Below are 14,860 nucleotides of genomic sequence, written 5' to 3' on the forward strand. Positions count from 1 at the left end.
TGTGACTGGTGTGAAGGCATGTATATTATTAGTCATCAATGACTAAATTGCAACAAATATGCTAGAAGATGCAAGAAGTGCCATACTAACATAACAGGTACCAATATCAAACATGCATCTAATTATCAAACCATGACCTTTTCGAGGATAGGCTATAGACGTAATAGAAAAAATCTATCCGGCCTTATCTAAAGGCCAGTCATTCATCTTAATAACAAAAGATTATTTCACAAAGTGGGTAGAGACCATCCCTATGAAGAAAGTGGAACAGGACGATGTCATTATCTTCGTACATGAGCAAATTGTGTTTCGATTTGGGATTCCTTAAACGATTATAACAGACCAAGGAATAATGTTTACTGCAAGCAACTTCAAAGCCTTTATTGAGGAAAGTGGGATTAAATTGTTGAAATCCTCGCCATATTACCCTCAGGCAAATGGGCAGGTTGAAGCTTCTAATAAAATAATCCTTGAAATTTTAAAAAAGACAATTGAGGAGAACCCAGGGAATAGCACGTGCGACTACCCGAGACATTATGGGCATACTGGACATTAAAGAGAGAAGCATACCAGACTTCAAAGAGAGAAGCCATAGGCACGAGCCCATATGTGTTAACATATGGGCACGAAGCCATTTTTGCTTATAGAAATAGCAGTCCCTTCTTTACGTGTTGTGAATAGTTTAGAAAGATCGTCTAAGGACTACAATGAAGCTATGATGAACGAGTTAATTCAAGTAGATGAAACACTTTTACAAGTGCTAGCCTCAGGTCTGCAGTAAAAGTAAGCTCACTACTTAGGGCTGCAGTAGAAGCGGGCTCCTGATCAACGGTAGCCCCAAAACCTTCTTAACTGCCAGTACTATTTGGGGTTGTAGCTGATGTGGCTCCTTCAACCTCTACTGTAGCCTTATGTCCTTCTATGCCTCCCATTACCTCTTAGGCCATGTCTCAAGCAACCTCAAGTGGATCTTTAGGGATTAAATTAGGAATTATTGTAGAAGCAACCCCTTGAGAGTTCAAGGTTGTTGAAGGGATGGCAAAGGTAGAAGAGATGACCACCTGATGGTCCGACATGGGTTCAGAGGTAGTAGTAGGGGTAACCACTAGGGGATTTAGAAGCTGAGTCTCCACCCCTTCGTGGTGAAGGGGACTCATCCTTCCATCGTTAGATTTTGTTGACAAGATTGTCATCCATTAGCGCTTATATGTGCGCTTTCCCTTTTAGGGAGTGGGTCTGGTTGAGAGAGGAGTAAAGGAAGGCTGATCAATGAGAGGAAGCATCGTCTTCTTCTTCCTTTTGGAGTCAGATGAAGGAGACGGAGCCCCCTTCCTCTTATTGGGCCCATCTCCTTTGTCCGGACGGCTTGAGGAGTGGGTCATCTTAGCCCTAAGCTTCTTTAGGACCGAGACTTGAGAGGATGCATCATCCTGATCCATCCTTTAGACAATGGTCCTCAGTGAAGGGGCTGTCTGGGTCTTTGAATCAGCAGGGCGTCAATATTTCCCCTCAAGTATGTCATCAACACGTGTGATTGTATCCAATTACAGTTTATAAAAAGTTAAAATATATTAGACTTGGTTATAAGGTGAAAGAAGAAAAGGTAGAAGAAATTAAACATAGGAGATAATACTTATTAGTATGGCTCTTTATTATGTGCTTAAAGCATTGGGCCACCATTTATTAAAGCAAAGGCAGATATCTCTATTTACAGGCTCCACCTTGTATTGTCTTGGTCAGTGTGTAGGATGGCTATCTGGTGGATAGCTTCCCAATCCAGCAACTCCACACTAATCTAGGGGGACAACACCCAAGGGATGCACTGGCTTAATTCAAACTGGCCCACTATAGTTAAGAATGATAAGACTCTAAGTAGACCTTCAGAGACTTGAAGGAGGAGCCAATATACAACAGCCATATCTTTCTAGGAGTAGGGGCTGAGAGGAAAACCTCATCCCTCAGCAATGAGGTAGGCTTATACTTCCAGTCTACCAGATGTCTGTACTATATGGAAGACGGTGGTCCAGAATGTTGAAAGCCTTCAAGGTCCTTCACGCAGACTAGCTCTGCTGACTGAAGAATTAGAAGAAGTTATTCGAGTCGATTAATGGATGACCACCCAAAAGGCAGGTGAAGGGATGGTTGGTGTGGGAATTTTCAAGGAAAGGTTCTTGACAGAGAAGAGAAAAGTAGGCTGTCGTCCATAACTTCAAGAACCAAATGGGCTCGTGAAAGTTACTGAAGGATTTCTTCATCAGTGATTTCCTCATGTTGTCATAAAGGTGGCATAAGAATATGATCCCTAAGGCTATTTGATTACCGCAGAGGAAGGACTGGGCAATCCTCAAGTATAGCTACACGAGCTTCCCACCCCTCGAGGTCAAGATCCAATTGCTCAACAGGATCCAGATAAAGACTAGGTACTCCATAAGGATGACAGGCTTATCAACCAGCTTCTCAGAGAATAGCTCCATAATCTTCGTGTAGGAGCCAGTGCTCCTAATTTTGCTCTCCAAGTCAGCCAAGAGGATGATGTAGGAGTTATGCTTTTTGGGAATTACATAAAAGTTCTCCTCCCCAATGCTAGATAGTCCTAGGTACATGAAGATGTCCCATAATATAATGAATATGAGACTCAGCTCAAATATGAAGGTGTTGTAGCTCAGAGCCTAAAAACTTAAAAAGGCCATCAGAAGGTCGATTGGCATGTCGACATTAGCTAAAAACAGCCAAATAACATCGTAGAGACCCATCTCTTTCCATTTGTGTGTATAGGTCTCCTTTAAGCGTCTCACCCAGTGGGCCCAAGCACGAGAAGATCGGGGTTAGTTCTTGAGCTTTTGGCAAGACAACTCGAGAAAAGGAGAGGTCGTTTGGGCCAGGACCAAGTTTTAGATTAAGGTCAGTGGCCATAGATTTGGTTGGGTGGGGGCAGTCACTTCTAACAAGTTGGGAGAAATGATTAGGTACTCGATATCGCTCTTGTTAGAGATTTGAAAACTCCAAGGACAAGTATTGAAAAAGCAACAAACGGTTAGCGTATCTTTCCAATAAAATAGAAAAGGCTAAATAAGAAAAGTAAAAAGCTTACCAAAAAGCGACAAAATCGTGGAACAAAGAATTCTCATGTAATAAAAATAAAGAAATATTAGAATGAGGACCTAATCTAAGGAAAATAAGGGTTTTTAACAATCAAATACGTAACGTTACAAATCTATCAAGTAAGGTAATAGGATTCTGGATAGAAGCCAGGGAATCAGGCAGACTTTCAATGGATATGGAAGATGAAGCGACAGTAGAGGCAGTGACAGAAGTGGAGGAAGCCATTTTTGAGCAAAGGGAAGATCAGAGTACGGGAGGCAAAAGCTTGAATGTCCAAAAATGGCAAAAAGGGTAAGAGAAGTAACCAAGAAAAGAAATAAGTTTATTAACAAAGGGCGCTCATAGACGAAGCGATGTTTTAGTTTTTTCAAACGTGTCATGTGACTTACATTATCAGCCATTGGCACGCGAGGATATTGTTTAGGCTAAAATATGAAACATTACTTAAATAGGTCACAAGGCTATTTGGGCTGAGTAACTGAAGAGTCAAGCCCAATATGAACAAAGGGATTGGCCCCGAAGCTTAATAAAGGCTACGCTAAAATAAACATGCTGAAATCTTGCTAGTTACAAACATTAAACCATTGACACAAGAAAACACGATCTCGAGTAATTTTGGAATTAGCAAATATCGTGTCAAGTATCTCGATAAGACAGGCTGATTACCAAAAATGGAGAACACGGAATAAATATCATGCCATGAGTTTCACGAGATCTTTAATTTCTTGGCAAAATGTGCTAGGTCTTAAGGAGAAACTATTACCACTTTGACACTATAAATAGAAGACAAAGATACAAAAGAAAGTCAGTCAACACTTAATCAAAAACTCGCATTTTTAATCCTTTTGCCTTTAGTTTTATCAGTTAATTTTACTTTCAATTCAGACTTGCAACTTCTCACATTTTAATAAAAATCAAACATTTAGTCTACTAAAGTCTCGTGTATCTTTTATATCTGAGTGAACTGTAATAAGAAAGCTCGGGATCCTTTTATTATCAACTGAGACCTAACGTCTTTAGCACACCTGATATCTGTTGTTCACCATGAACAGAAAGAAATTGGAATTCCTGCTCATTCGTCCAGTCTATTCAATGAAGAAAAAAACAAGTTGAGTCCTAGAAATTAAAGGGGCAAAAAATTTGATTTACATTCATACTAATTTGCGATCTTGACTAGAAAAAATGGAGAATACTAAAAAGGCAAGTCTATGATGTGGTACAATTGTGAAAATGAATGTAACGACTTCAATGATGCTAGAATTTTGTGAGAGGAACCAAATATAGAAGTTGTTCTTTTTTTAAATAATGGTTGACGAGAAGATATTGACACTATACCTGTTAGTAAGAATTAAGTGAGATCTAGATAGAATTAAAGTATAACTAATTATTATGTTTTGATTGATATTATTATAAAATCGTATATAATATATATTAGTTTGAATATTTTTTGAATTGAAATAATATTTTAAATGTTTTTTATAAATATACATACACATACTAAAAATATATTGTATCATGTATTTTTAAAAATTAAAATATCAATGTCAAGAAAAGAATCTTCGCATCACCGATTTTAACACAGCACATCGTAACCTTGACTTTTTGAAGCCCGCGGGACCAATTTATTGATTTTTGTGGGGAAGAATTTTAATAAAAAATTTTGAACTATATTTATTTAAATTTAAAATTTTTAAAATTTTAAAATTTTACTATAATCTACGAACATTAATTTGATATTAATTTGTTTAAAAAAATAATAAAATTATATATCATTTAAATTAATATTAATTTTTTTTATTTTATTTATTAATTGTTATAGTTCACTTATTAATTTATTTATAAAATATTATTTATTGCTTCATTTAATTTATTTTGATTTAAATTATTTATTTACTTAAAAATTGTTATTCATTATTAGACTTTCACTTTATTTCATTTAAAAAAATAAATAAATGAAATGAGATAGTAAATAAATGAAATAAAAAATTTAATATTAATTTAAATAAAAAATAATTTTATTATTTTATTTAAAAATTTAATATTAAATTAATATTTCTACAAAATAGTGAAATTTTACAACTTTAAAAGTTTTAAAGTTAAATAAGTATATTCAGGGTCTTCATTAAATTCTCTCTTTTGACGGGCATCATTTCTTGATTTTTCAGAACAATAAAATGAAATATTAGCCGCCGAATCCAATCAGCCCCGAATCTCCAACACATCATCAAAACTGTGTCTTGTCAAGGTGCAGCCGAAGAAGCTCTGCGTTTTGGAATTCAACTCCAGCAATACAGATCCGGGGACGCCAAACCTACGCCATGCAGTTCCTAGCATCAGAGTAATTAATCGCTTCTCAATCGTCAAATTCCACGTCGGCCGCATTCGTCCCTGAATTTTTTGATGGGGCTGTGCCTTCGCTCGTGTTTCACCGGAGGTCGGGTAAGTCTCTGTTACCCCCTCTCCCGTTTTTACAGCGGAAAGCTTCACCAAGAGCATCGGAGATGATGTACCCGGTGAAGAAGCTATAAGATATATACTTCTATATTTAGTCAACTTCGTGTGTCTATCGTTGCCTTATTTTTTATCCCATAAAAATAAAATCTATATCTTCAAGGTAGAAATTCAATATTTTATTGTCATCTACATCTTCGTCGCGTCATCGTCATCATCATCTTCCTAATAGTCTTTGCTGTGACGGCTTTGAAGATATCATTAAACAAAACCCTTATCTCATACAAATTCAAATCGCACAAGCGATCCTCAAGCAAAGCGCCACCCAAGGTTAGTCTCCGACTTTGTGTGGAATAGTAATAATCACCTTGATTGATAATCACTATTAAAATAGGTTTATCAGATAGGAAACGACGCAATATCCTCCCTCTCTCCCCTTTTCCGTTCCTAGACATGCTGAGCACAGTCCTCTCCACCTTACAGCGCCAAGAAAATAAAAAACCAGAGCGTCCTAATCACTGTACAAAACGAGACTAAATAATTATTGGAGAGAGAAATTTGTGCAGCGGCCTGAGTCTAACCCTCCAACTTTAATCTCTTGCCCTTAAAAAATGGTAATTTTTTTTTAATTTCTGTTTGAGATCATTATCGTTATTCTATTATACTAAGAAATTGATTAAATACAAATATAATTTCCTCATTTATGAACTCGTTGGTGATTGCGCCAGGATGACTTCTGTGTCTTATAACCCTGTTCGGGCTATTCCGGGGGTTGCGTACGAATCTCTTTCTCAGGCTTCATCACCTTCTCTTTCTTCTGTCTCTCCACTGTGGAGGGATACCATCAGCAGCAGAAGGAGGAGAAATCTACGAGTAGCGAGGGAGAACATGGCTTCGAACCTGACTACTAACCATTTCCTACGCCACGTAGAATCAATGAAGGAGCTTCCATCAGGTGCTGGTCGCATTTCGCAGCTGAACGCTGTGGTGCTGGGTGAAGCTCTCGCTACTGAAGAGAATGAACTCGTGTTTCCCAGCAAGGAGTTTTCTAGCCAAGCACTGGTTCAGTCCCCAGAACAGGTCATTGATCTCTGTTCTGATTCCAAATGAAGCCTTATATATTTTCTGATTTTTTATTACAAAACTTGTTCTCTTCATTGATACTGATTTTTAATCAATTGAAGTTTCTTGTCTGTGTTTTTGATCTACCAGTATCTGGAGATGTACAAGAGGTCCATCGAGGACCCAGCTGGATTCTGGTCCGACATTGCATCCGGGTTCTATTGGAAGCAGAAATGGGTTGACAAAGTACGTTATGAAAATTTTGATATTAGGAAGGGTAATATCAAGATTGAGGTATTTTTACTTGTGGTCATTTCTCATTTGGATCTCGCTTCATAGCATTAGGTTGACGCCTGAGTGGGTCTCTGCGTTTGTTTGTTGGTCTCTCCAGTGGTTCAAGGGTGGCATCACCAACGTCTGTTATAATTGCTTGGATAGAAATGTAGAAGCTGGACTTGGCAATAAGATCGCCATTTACTGGGAAGGCAACGAGCCTGGTTTAGATGGTACTTTGACTTACGCACAGCTTCAGGATCGAGTTTGCCAGGTTAGTTCTGAGGTTCCTCTTTCTGTGTCGGTGTCACAGGAGTCTACATAATGTGCTTTTACTTGGACAAATTTCCACTTAGATGCTGGAATGTTATTCTATTGGAGCACATTCGTAGCAATTGGCTGGATCAGATGATCGAAGCTATCTTGACCTGCAGGTTGCAAACTACCTGAAGGATATTGGTGTCAAAAAGGGAGATGCTGTAATCATTTATTTGCCCATGCTGATGGAGCTTCCCATCACAATGCTTGCATGTGCCCGCATTGGTGCTGTACATTCGGTATTACGCTGATCCTTTTCTCTTCCTCCATTTTTTTACTTATCCGTTTGCGTATTATTTTCTAATGGCTTTTGGGTTAATGTTGCTGGCTTTTTTCATTTGTTTAGGTTGTATTTGCCGGGTTTTCTGCAGAATCTCTAGCACAAAGAATCATTGATTGTAAACCGAAAGTTGTGATTACTTGCAATGCTGTGAAAAGGGGCTCCAAGATAATCCAACTGAAAGACATAGTTGATGCCGCTATCAGCGAGTCAGCCAAAAATGGGGTCTCTATAGGTTGGTAAATGGATTTTTTGTTTATGAATTCAACAGCACAATCTCTTCGTCAGTTATTGAGTAATTCTGGCATCATGCTTGTCATTGTACTCATTTCATATCATGTTATACATTAAGTATGAATGTTCGATTGATAGCTAGCGAGGCTGCCATGGGAGTGCTTAGAACTTACAAACTAGCGAAGATGTATATATTTTTAATCATTTCACTGTACAAACTGACTTCACACAAGTTGATATTTTCTAATAAGAGCGGGCAGGAATGTCAACAATCTTCTGCCTTGAATGATTGATCTCCAACTTTTTTGACTTTTCTCACTATGGTATGGTTATTATGTGTATAAGCTCTATTGAGAGATAAATTAACCTATAAGGTTCTCTCTGTTTTCCCCCTTTTCATCTTCTCATCTTTTTATTTATTCCTGTTTGCCAGATGCTTGCTTAACTTATGAAAATAAATTGGCAATGAAAAGGGAAGATACTAAATGGCAGGAAGGACGAGATATATGGTGGCAGGTTAGAATTTAAATGTTCCTTGCATATATACTCTCATGGGGTTTACTAATTGTAGTGGTAACATGAGGTTATTCTGTACTTTGGCAACAGTGTCTTCATGATATGCCCATGGAGGAGAAAAATCATGATTTTTCCAATTTCAATTTGTTTAATTATTGGAAACATATGTATTTTTTTATGGTTATAAGGTTTAATGTGAAACTTTCTGTGACTAGTAGATTTTATATGTTCATTGGCTATGACAACATCATACGTTCCCCCCTTTTTTCTCACTGATTTTTGACTAATTTTCAGGATATCATTCCTCGATATCCAACCACTTGTCCAGTGGAATGGGTTGATGCAGAGGATCCACTTTTTTTGCTTTATACAAGTGGGAGTACAGGAAAACCAAAGGTATTTGTTTGCAGTACTTCTATTCGAATTTTGTTCCCTTCTTTCTTTTACCTTTACTAGAGATTGCTGCATTCTAACATATATTCTCCAAAGGGTGTCCTCCATACTACAGGTGGCTACATGGTGTACACTGCAACCACATTCAAGTATGCGTTTGACTACAAACCATCTGATGTCTACTGGTATCCTTGAAAGCTCGCCCTTTATCTCTTTTCTTTTGAGGATGTTCCTGATCAGAAACCAGATTTATGCTATTAATTGAACCCCTTTATACTTTGACTACAGGTGTACTGCTGATTGTGGTTGGATTACTGGGCACAGCTATGTCACTTATGGACCCATGCTCAATGGTGCAACAGTTGTTGTGTATGAAGGGGTAATACGTTTTAAGTTTAAACATAGAGGAGTAATTATTTATGTGAATAATGTGCAGCTTTAGTCACCCTAGAGACATGTTATAGGCATAAAGAAATTAATCACAGATTTGAAGTTGTTGAATTTAGACTTGAACATACTACAAAATGTGTTCTATTTACCAATGAAGTTAAAAGGCTATAAGAAACTTAAAGCTTGCAGAAAAGAGATTGAGGGCCTATTTGGCAACCTATTTCGAGAGCAGTTTTCTGTTTTTCAGAACAAAAGAACAAAAAAAATCTGTTTGGTAATTGTTTTTAAAAAGTGTTTTAGAGAATAAAAAAAAAACAAAATATTGCTCTTGAGAGCAGAAAAATGGAAACAACTGTCAAGTGTTCTGAGATTATTGTTCTGGAGAATAAGGAAAAATGAGAAAAACCTTTATTTTCATTATTTTTTTGCTCTCAGAATATATTTGACAAAACACCAGTTCTCAGAACAATAGAATAAAAACAGTTTCAAATAGCTCCTGAATATTCATGACTTAAAACATTACATTTTCCCAGTAAAATTGAACTGTTAAACGTCATCATCTTTCTTTACTTTTGAAATCATTGAGATGTTTGTTGGGATCATTGCATCATTTTTTTTTAAATTCCCATAAACTGTCTTAGAATCACAAAAATTGCTATGCTTTCCACCATCAGTTTTTTTTTTAAAAAAAAAATTGGTGTTTTCAGTCAAAAATTGAGATTCAAGCTATTGGCAAAGAGGTACTTCATTAGTAATCTAATGGAAACGTAAATTTTCTTACCTTCAGGCTCCGAATTATCCTGATTCTGGGCGCTGTTGGGACATTGTTGACAAATACAAGGTGACCTTATTCTACACTGCTCCCACATTGGTTCGATCCCTCATGCGTGATGGTGATGAGGCATGACATCTCTCTATGCTTTTATGCGCACAAAGCATTGGTTTGTGAATTGATTAGTTGATAAACTGTTTCCGGAGATTGATGATTTCCTCTTTTTATAAGTAACGGGCTTAGAAGTATCATATATGTACTTAATCAGTGCTGACAGGCTTGTTTTGTAGTTTTTGTCTACTTACTCTTGGTGAATCTAATATCTTTCACTCAAACTCCATTATCCCTGCCCGCTTTGGGTCTTCTCACAATATAAAAAATGAACTGTTACTGAATTTTAGCGGATGGAGCCGCATGGCCTTACAGAAAACAATTATTTCCACACAGAAAGGATTTTGGATGAACTTTTGAAGAATTACTCCTATCTTCAGGAAAAAAATTTGAGAACAAGTGAAAAAGGATAATATGAATTGTCAGACAGTGTTGGTCATAATTCAGATATGACCAATGTTGTTTATCTCCTTCCTTATTCTTCCTCTTTGGCCTTTTATTGATCTGAATTGATGTTTGGTTGTTCCATTTTCCATAAGCTACTGCAGCATGTGAGTTCAGGCCAATAATGCTAGTCATAAGATTTCTAGAATATGGAAAGTAAAACATTGCAAATAGATCTACGTTATGTCAAAATGGATTGTTGGAATCTTAAGCTTGAATGTTTGAAATATCTATCTGGTATTCTACTTTTAACACGGAAGAAATGAAATATTTTTTGTCAATGTTAACATTGCAGATTATATATCCTAGTTTTCTTTGGTCTAAAGAATTTGAGATGCATCCTCAAGATATGAAATTGATTCTTTTTCTACCGCTTACAGGAATAGGATCTGTCATTTACATCTTGAGTTGATACTTTTATAAAGTTCTATATGCAGAGAGCTGAAATAAAAAAATAGAACAATGGAAAATTTTTGGGTGATCATTATCTTGAATAATATTGGATTGAGAAAAAGAATTGGATTAATGGTTGCCTGTGAGCTTCTAACATCTAGAGTTCCATATTGATGCTTACTACCATTTTCTAAAGCATGGCAAATTGTGCAGTATGTCACCCGGTACTCAAGGAAATCATTACGAGTTCTGGGAAGTGTTGGTGAGCCCATAAATCCAAGTGCATGGAGGTTATTATGTACTTTTTCCGTAACTATTTGCTGCTTAATTATTACAACAAAAATATTTAAACTATTTTACTTTCTTTTTTAGGTGGTTTTACAATCTAGTTGGAGATTCAAGATGTCCTATCTCTGACACTTGGTGGCAAACAGAAACTGGTGGCTTCATGGTATTTTTAAAAATGAATAGAAATTATTATATACGTAAATTTTGAGTTTGCAGGACTAATACTCTTTGTTGTTATTCGCAGATAACTCCACTACCTGGTGCTTGGCCTCAAAAGCCTGGCTCTGCAACATTCCCTTTCTTTGGAGTTCAGGTCTTTTATACTTTCCGTACATGTTAATATTATAATTTAATTTTATCAATTTGTTTCACCTGCTTACTAGACTATTGCAATGCCTTTATCATTGATTAATTTTGTTTTAACTATAGCCTGTCATAGTGGATGAGAAAGGTGTTGAAATAGAAGGTGAATGTAGTGGTTATTTGTGTATTAAGAACTCATGGCCAGGGGCATTCAGAACTCTTTATGGTGATCATGAAAGATATGAAACAACATATTTCAAGCCGTTTCCCGGATATTATTTTTCTGGTGATGGCTGCAGCAGGTTAGTGATTTACAAAACAACAGGTGCACATTTGTCTGTCTGCTTTCTAGTGTGCTAAGTTTCAAGCACGTTCATTTCTCTAGTCTTATAAGCAAAGATGAATGAGATACTTGTGCTCAACCAAGGCAATTCTATGTTCTAGGGATAAAGATGGATACCATTGGCTCACTGGAAGAGTGGATGATGTCATCAATGTTAGGTATTTGTTTGATCTCAAACGCATTTTCCCCCTGTCAATCTTCCTAATTTAACTCTATGTAAAGGCAATTCAACATGAATCGAAGAAGTTGATGGGAATAAGAATTTAGATATCTACAAAGTTTCCGATAATATCTAAGTCAAATATCTTAATGACTGTGCAGTGGGCATCGTATTGGAACAGCTGAAGTGGAATCGGCTCTAGTTTCGCATCCTCAATGTGCAGAAGCTGCAGTGGTTGGTGTTGAGCATGAGGTATGTTTCTGTAAAATACTCTCGCTGTGCAAGCCTCTGTTTGTGTATGATTCATGTACACGTATAAAAGGTTTGGTTAATCTATACCTTATAGCTAAGGTATTCATGTCTGTGTCTGAATCAACTACCCAAATTGCTGTAGGTTAAAGGGCAGGGTATCTACGCTTTCATTACTCTTGTAGATGGTGTTCCTTATAGTGAAGAGCTGCGGAAGAGTCTCATACTCACAGTTCGAAAGCAGGTCTTTACATAATTTTGCTCAAACAATAAAGCACTGCCAAAATGCACGTTTTGATATCTTAGATTATGCCCGGATTATGACATTAGAAGGAAATAAGAAATAAAATGAATTTTCTGAGGTTATTGTACCCTGTTAAAGGTTCGATCAACTATTATGGTCTAAAAAAATCTGGGCCTTGTCATTAGTTGTTCAAGTGACACATGAGGACCTGATTATTTGGTGGAGAATAACCGTAAATCCTGAAAACTAAATATGTAAATCCATTTATAAAGTGGTTACAGTTGGTGCTTAGATTGAAAGGTTCTATATTGCAATTTTATTACTATGAATATCGTCAGGTAGATTAACTTTGTTACAGTTTGTCAGTGCATATTTCTTTCTTTCTTTCTTTTTTTGGGCCAACTATCAGTGCATATTCCTATGTGACTTCTATTCATGACTTTAATTTAAATTCTGTTGTTTGACCTTTCAGATAGGAGCTTTTGCAGCCCCTGACAAAATCCATTGGGCCCCTGGCCTTCCAAAAACGAGGAGCGGAAAGATAATGAGAAGAATCCTGAGAAAAATTGCTTCCAGGCAATTGGATGAGCTTGGAGATACAAGTACCCTTGCTGACCCAAATGTGGTCAATCAACTCATACAACTTGCTGATTGCTGAAGCTCCCATGTTTGATATTTAAGTTATAATACCTGCACAACTGACCTATTAGAGGCTTTGCCAATGTCGTCATAAAAAGCAGTACGAGGACCATTTTTGCTTGTTATGAACTTTTGTGCATTTTATTTATTTCATGTCCGCTTGAGACCTCAGAAAACTGAAGGATAAAATCTTTCCATTAGTTTTGTCCTCATTTTCATACCATTCGTTTGATGTTGAGTGTGATCTGCTACTGTGGCTAATGAAAAATAGAACACGCGCTTTTGTAAAATTGTGGGATTACCAAATTTCAATTTTTTTTCCCGACCTGTTGGTTGGTTTGTAAAGGCCAGCTTAATAATGACCACATAATATCTGACTCAACCTACTTGCTATGTTCACGTAAAATATCTAAGAAAAAATGATAATAAGATCAGCTTTCAGTGCCATAATTGAACCAATGTCACCAAGAATCATCATTCTGCCTTGCAACATTAATCAATGAATTCTCTTGAATGATGGTTGGGTTGGAGAATCTTAATTTGGCAATGTAAAAGTAGTTAGAGAAGTGCGGAACTTAATTCAAAACATCAATTATACAGTAGGCACCCCTTGTGCCCTTGCCGGGCTTTCTTTTGCAATTGAAAAATTCAACGTGGCCAATCACCAAGACATGCTTTGAAGGAATATTAGGATTCGGATTAGTTACCTAAATTTATGGGCAATTATATACCATGCACAATTAAAATTTGCTAGCCAAAAAGGGGGGGGGGGGAAGAAGCAAGACTTGCTACGTGGCACTATTGATTAAGCAGCAAGGATGATTGAGGTGTGGTACATGAAATTCTAGGGTCCAACTCCTCTTGCTACATGAAAACTTGTTAATAAGTTGTACTCGTATTACCATCCTTGATTCCCAAATGAAATTTGGACAGAAATCATGATAAGTCTCCATTCCCAACGACACCTAAATTCAACTCTATTCCTCCTAGGAGACAGGGGCAAAACGTTATATGCTATATTAAGTTTAGACAGGCGTGCAGGGATACTGTATTACGCTACATTCACATATGCCACTATCCTCTGGTATCTTTGAACAAAAAATTATCACTTTGCTCAAGGTAACTGCTGCCTGTATGCTCTTTCTCGATAAATCACCACAATCTGGCTTAGTTGCCGTATTCTTACATTGACTAACCAAAAAGTAAATGTAGGAAGCAAAAGACAGAAAAATTAAATAATACATATATGATGGAGAAGCACCAAAGAGAATGTCTTAGAACCAGAAAATCCAAATGATGTTTAGAAACTATGAATCATAAAAGCGACCATCCTTTCCCCAATTATCCAAAATTACAGAGGAACTGCAGGATGAACCTAGTCAGAATCCTCATACACCTCCCCATCATCAGAAAACTCGTCAAATGATCTGATGTCAAGCTGGTAGCGAAGGATACCACCAATGCCACCGAATCCTCTGCAAAATTGGGATCCCTCTTGAGATTTGTTGGTCACAAATTCTAGAGAGCAACCAAATCGCTTGTACTCATTTCCCCAAACCACTCAAGCAAGGGCATTTTTTCCTGAACCTCCAACTCTGCAGAGGTGGCTGAATCTCGGACGCTGTTTTGATCAGCCTCTTGCTCCTTGTTCAAATGTTTTATGACAATCTCACCAGTGGCACTATTTTTCAACACGTACCTATTTATATCAAACTTTCCCATACGATGAGTGTTTCCACAGCCCCCATCTCCAGGCCTTCAATGTGTCATCAACTCCAAAGACATATTTCCCAGTATCCTGGCTGATCTCCTCAAAATATTTCCCTATCAAGCGCTTCTCTTGTATAAACTTCACATTTGATAAGATCTCTGCAGATAGCTCAATAGCTTGATTA

At 37.0% G+C, this 14,860-nt stretch overlaps 1 protein-coding gene across 4 annotated transcripts; it reads left to right on the forward strand.

The window, feature by feature from the left end:
* Positions 1 to 5,397: 5,397 nt before the first annotated feature.
* LOC129306123 (acetyl-coenzyme A synthetase, chloroplastic/glyoxysomal-like) lies at positions 5,398 to 13,090 on the forward strand. 4 transcript variants are annotated; one of them, XM_054946504.1, is made up of 19 exons: positions 5,398 to 5,541; positions 6,282 to 6,633; positions 6,766 to 6,909; positions 7,007 to 7,162; positions 7,323 to 7,445; positions 7,553 to 7,721; positions 8,154 to 8,236; positions 8,531 to 8,632; positions 8,726 to 8,814; positions 8,918 to 9,008; positions 9,807 to 9,920; positions 10,953 to 11,029; positions 11,112 to 11,190; positions 11,272 to 11,340; positions 11,457 to 11,632; positions 11,775 to 11,831; positions 11,995 to 12,085; positions 12,228 to 12,326; positions 12,799 to 13,090. In XM_054946504.1, the coding sequence occupies exons 2-19, from the start codon at positions 6,283 to 6,285 to the stop codon at positions 12,982 to 12,984; spliced, it is 2,256 nt and encodes a 751-aa protein (XP_054802479.1). In that variant the 5' UTR covers positions 5,398 to 5,541; position 6,282; the 3' UTR covers positions 12,985 to 13,090. The 4 variants fall into 4 exon arrangements, with proteins under 4 accessions (XP_054802479.1, XP_054802480.1, XP_054802477.1 ...); XM_054946502.1 differs by lacking the exon at positions 5,398 to 5,541 and adding an exon at positions 5,754 to 5,883; XM_054946503.1 differs by lacking the exon at positions 5,398 to 5,541 and adding an exon at positions 5,985 to 6,167.
* Positions 13,091 to 14,860: the final 1,770 nt, after the last annotated feature.

This window comes from Prosopis cineraria, unplaced genomic scaffold (genome assembly GCF_029017545.1).
Source record: "Prosopis cineraria cultivar Desert tree isolate PC_DT_omini unplaced genomic scaffold, ASM2901754v1 PC3, whole genome shotgun sequence".
NCBI classification, from domain to species: domain Eukaryota; kingdom Viridiplantae; phylum Streptophyta; class Magnoliopsida; order Fabales; family Fabaceae; genus Prosopis; species Prosopis cineraria.

Bases quoted from the DNA above. Each gene is read 5' to 3' on its own strand.
- LOC129306123 (XM_054946504.1), top strand. From the start codon at position 6,283: ATGACTTCTGTGTCTTATAACCCTGTTCGGGCTATTCCGGGGGTTGCG. The intron at 7,163-7,322 runs GTTAGTTCTGAG...CTTGACCTGCAG, and splicing joins TTCAGGATCGAGTTTGCCAG to GTTGCAAACTACCTGAAGGA. The intron at 7,722-8,153 runs GTTGGTAAATGG...CCTGTTTGCCAG, and splicing joins CAAAAATGGGGTCTCTATAG to ATGCTTGCTTAACTTATGAA.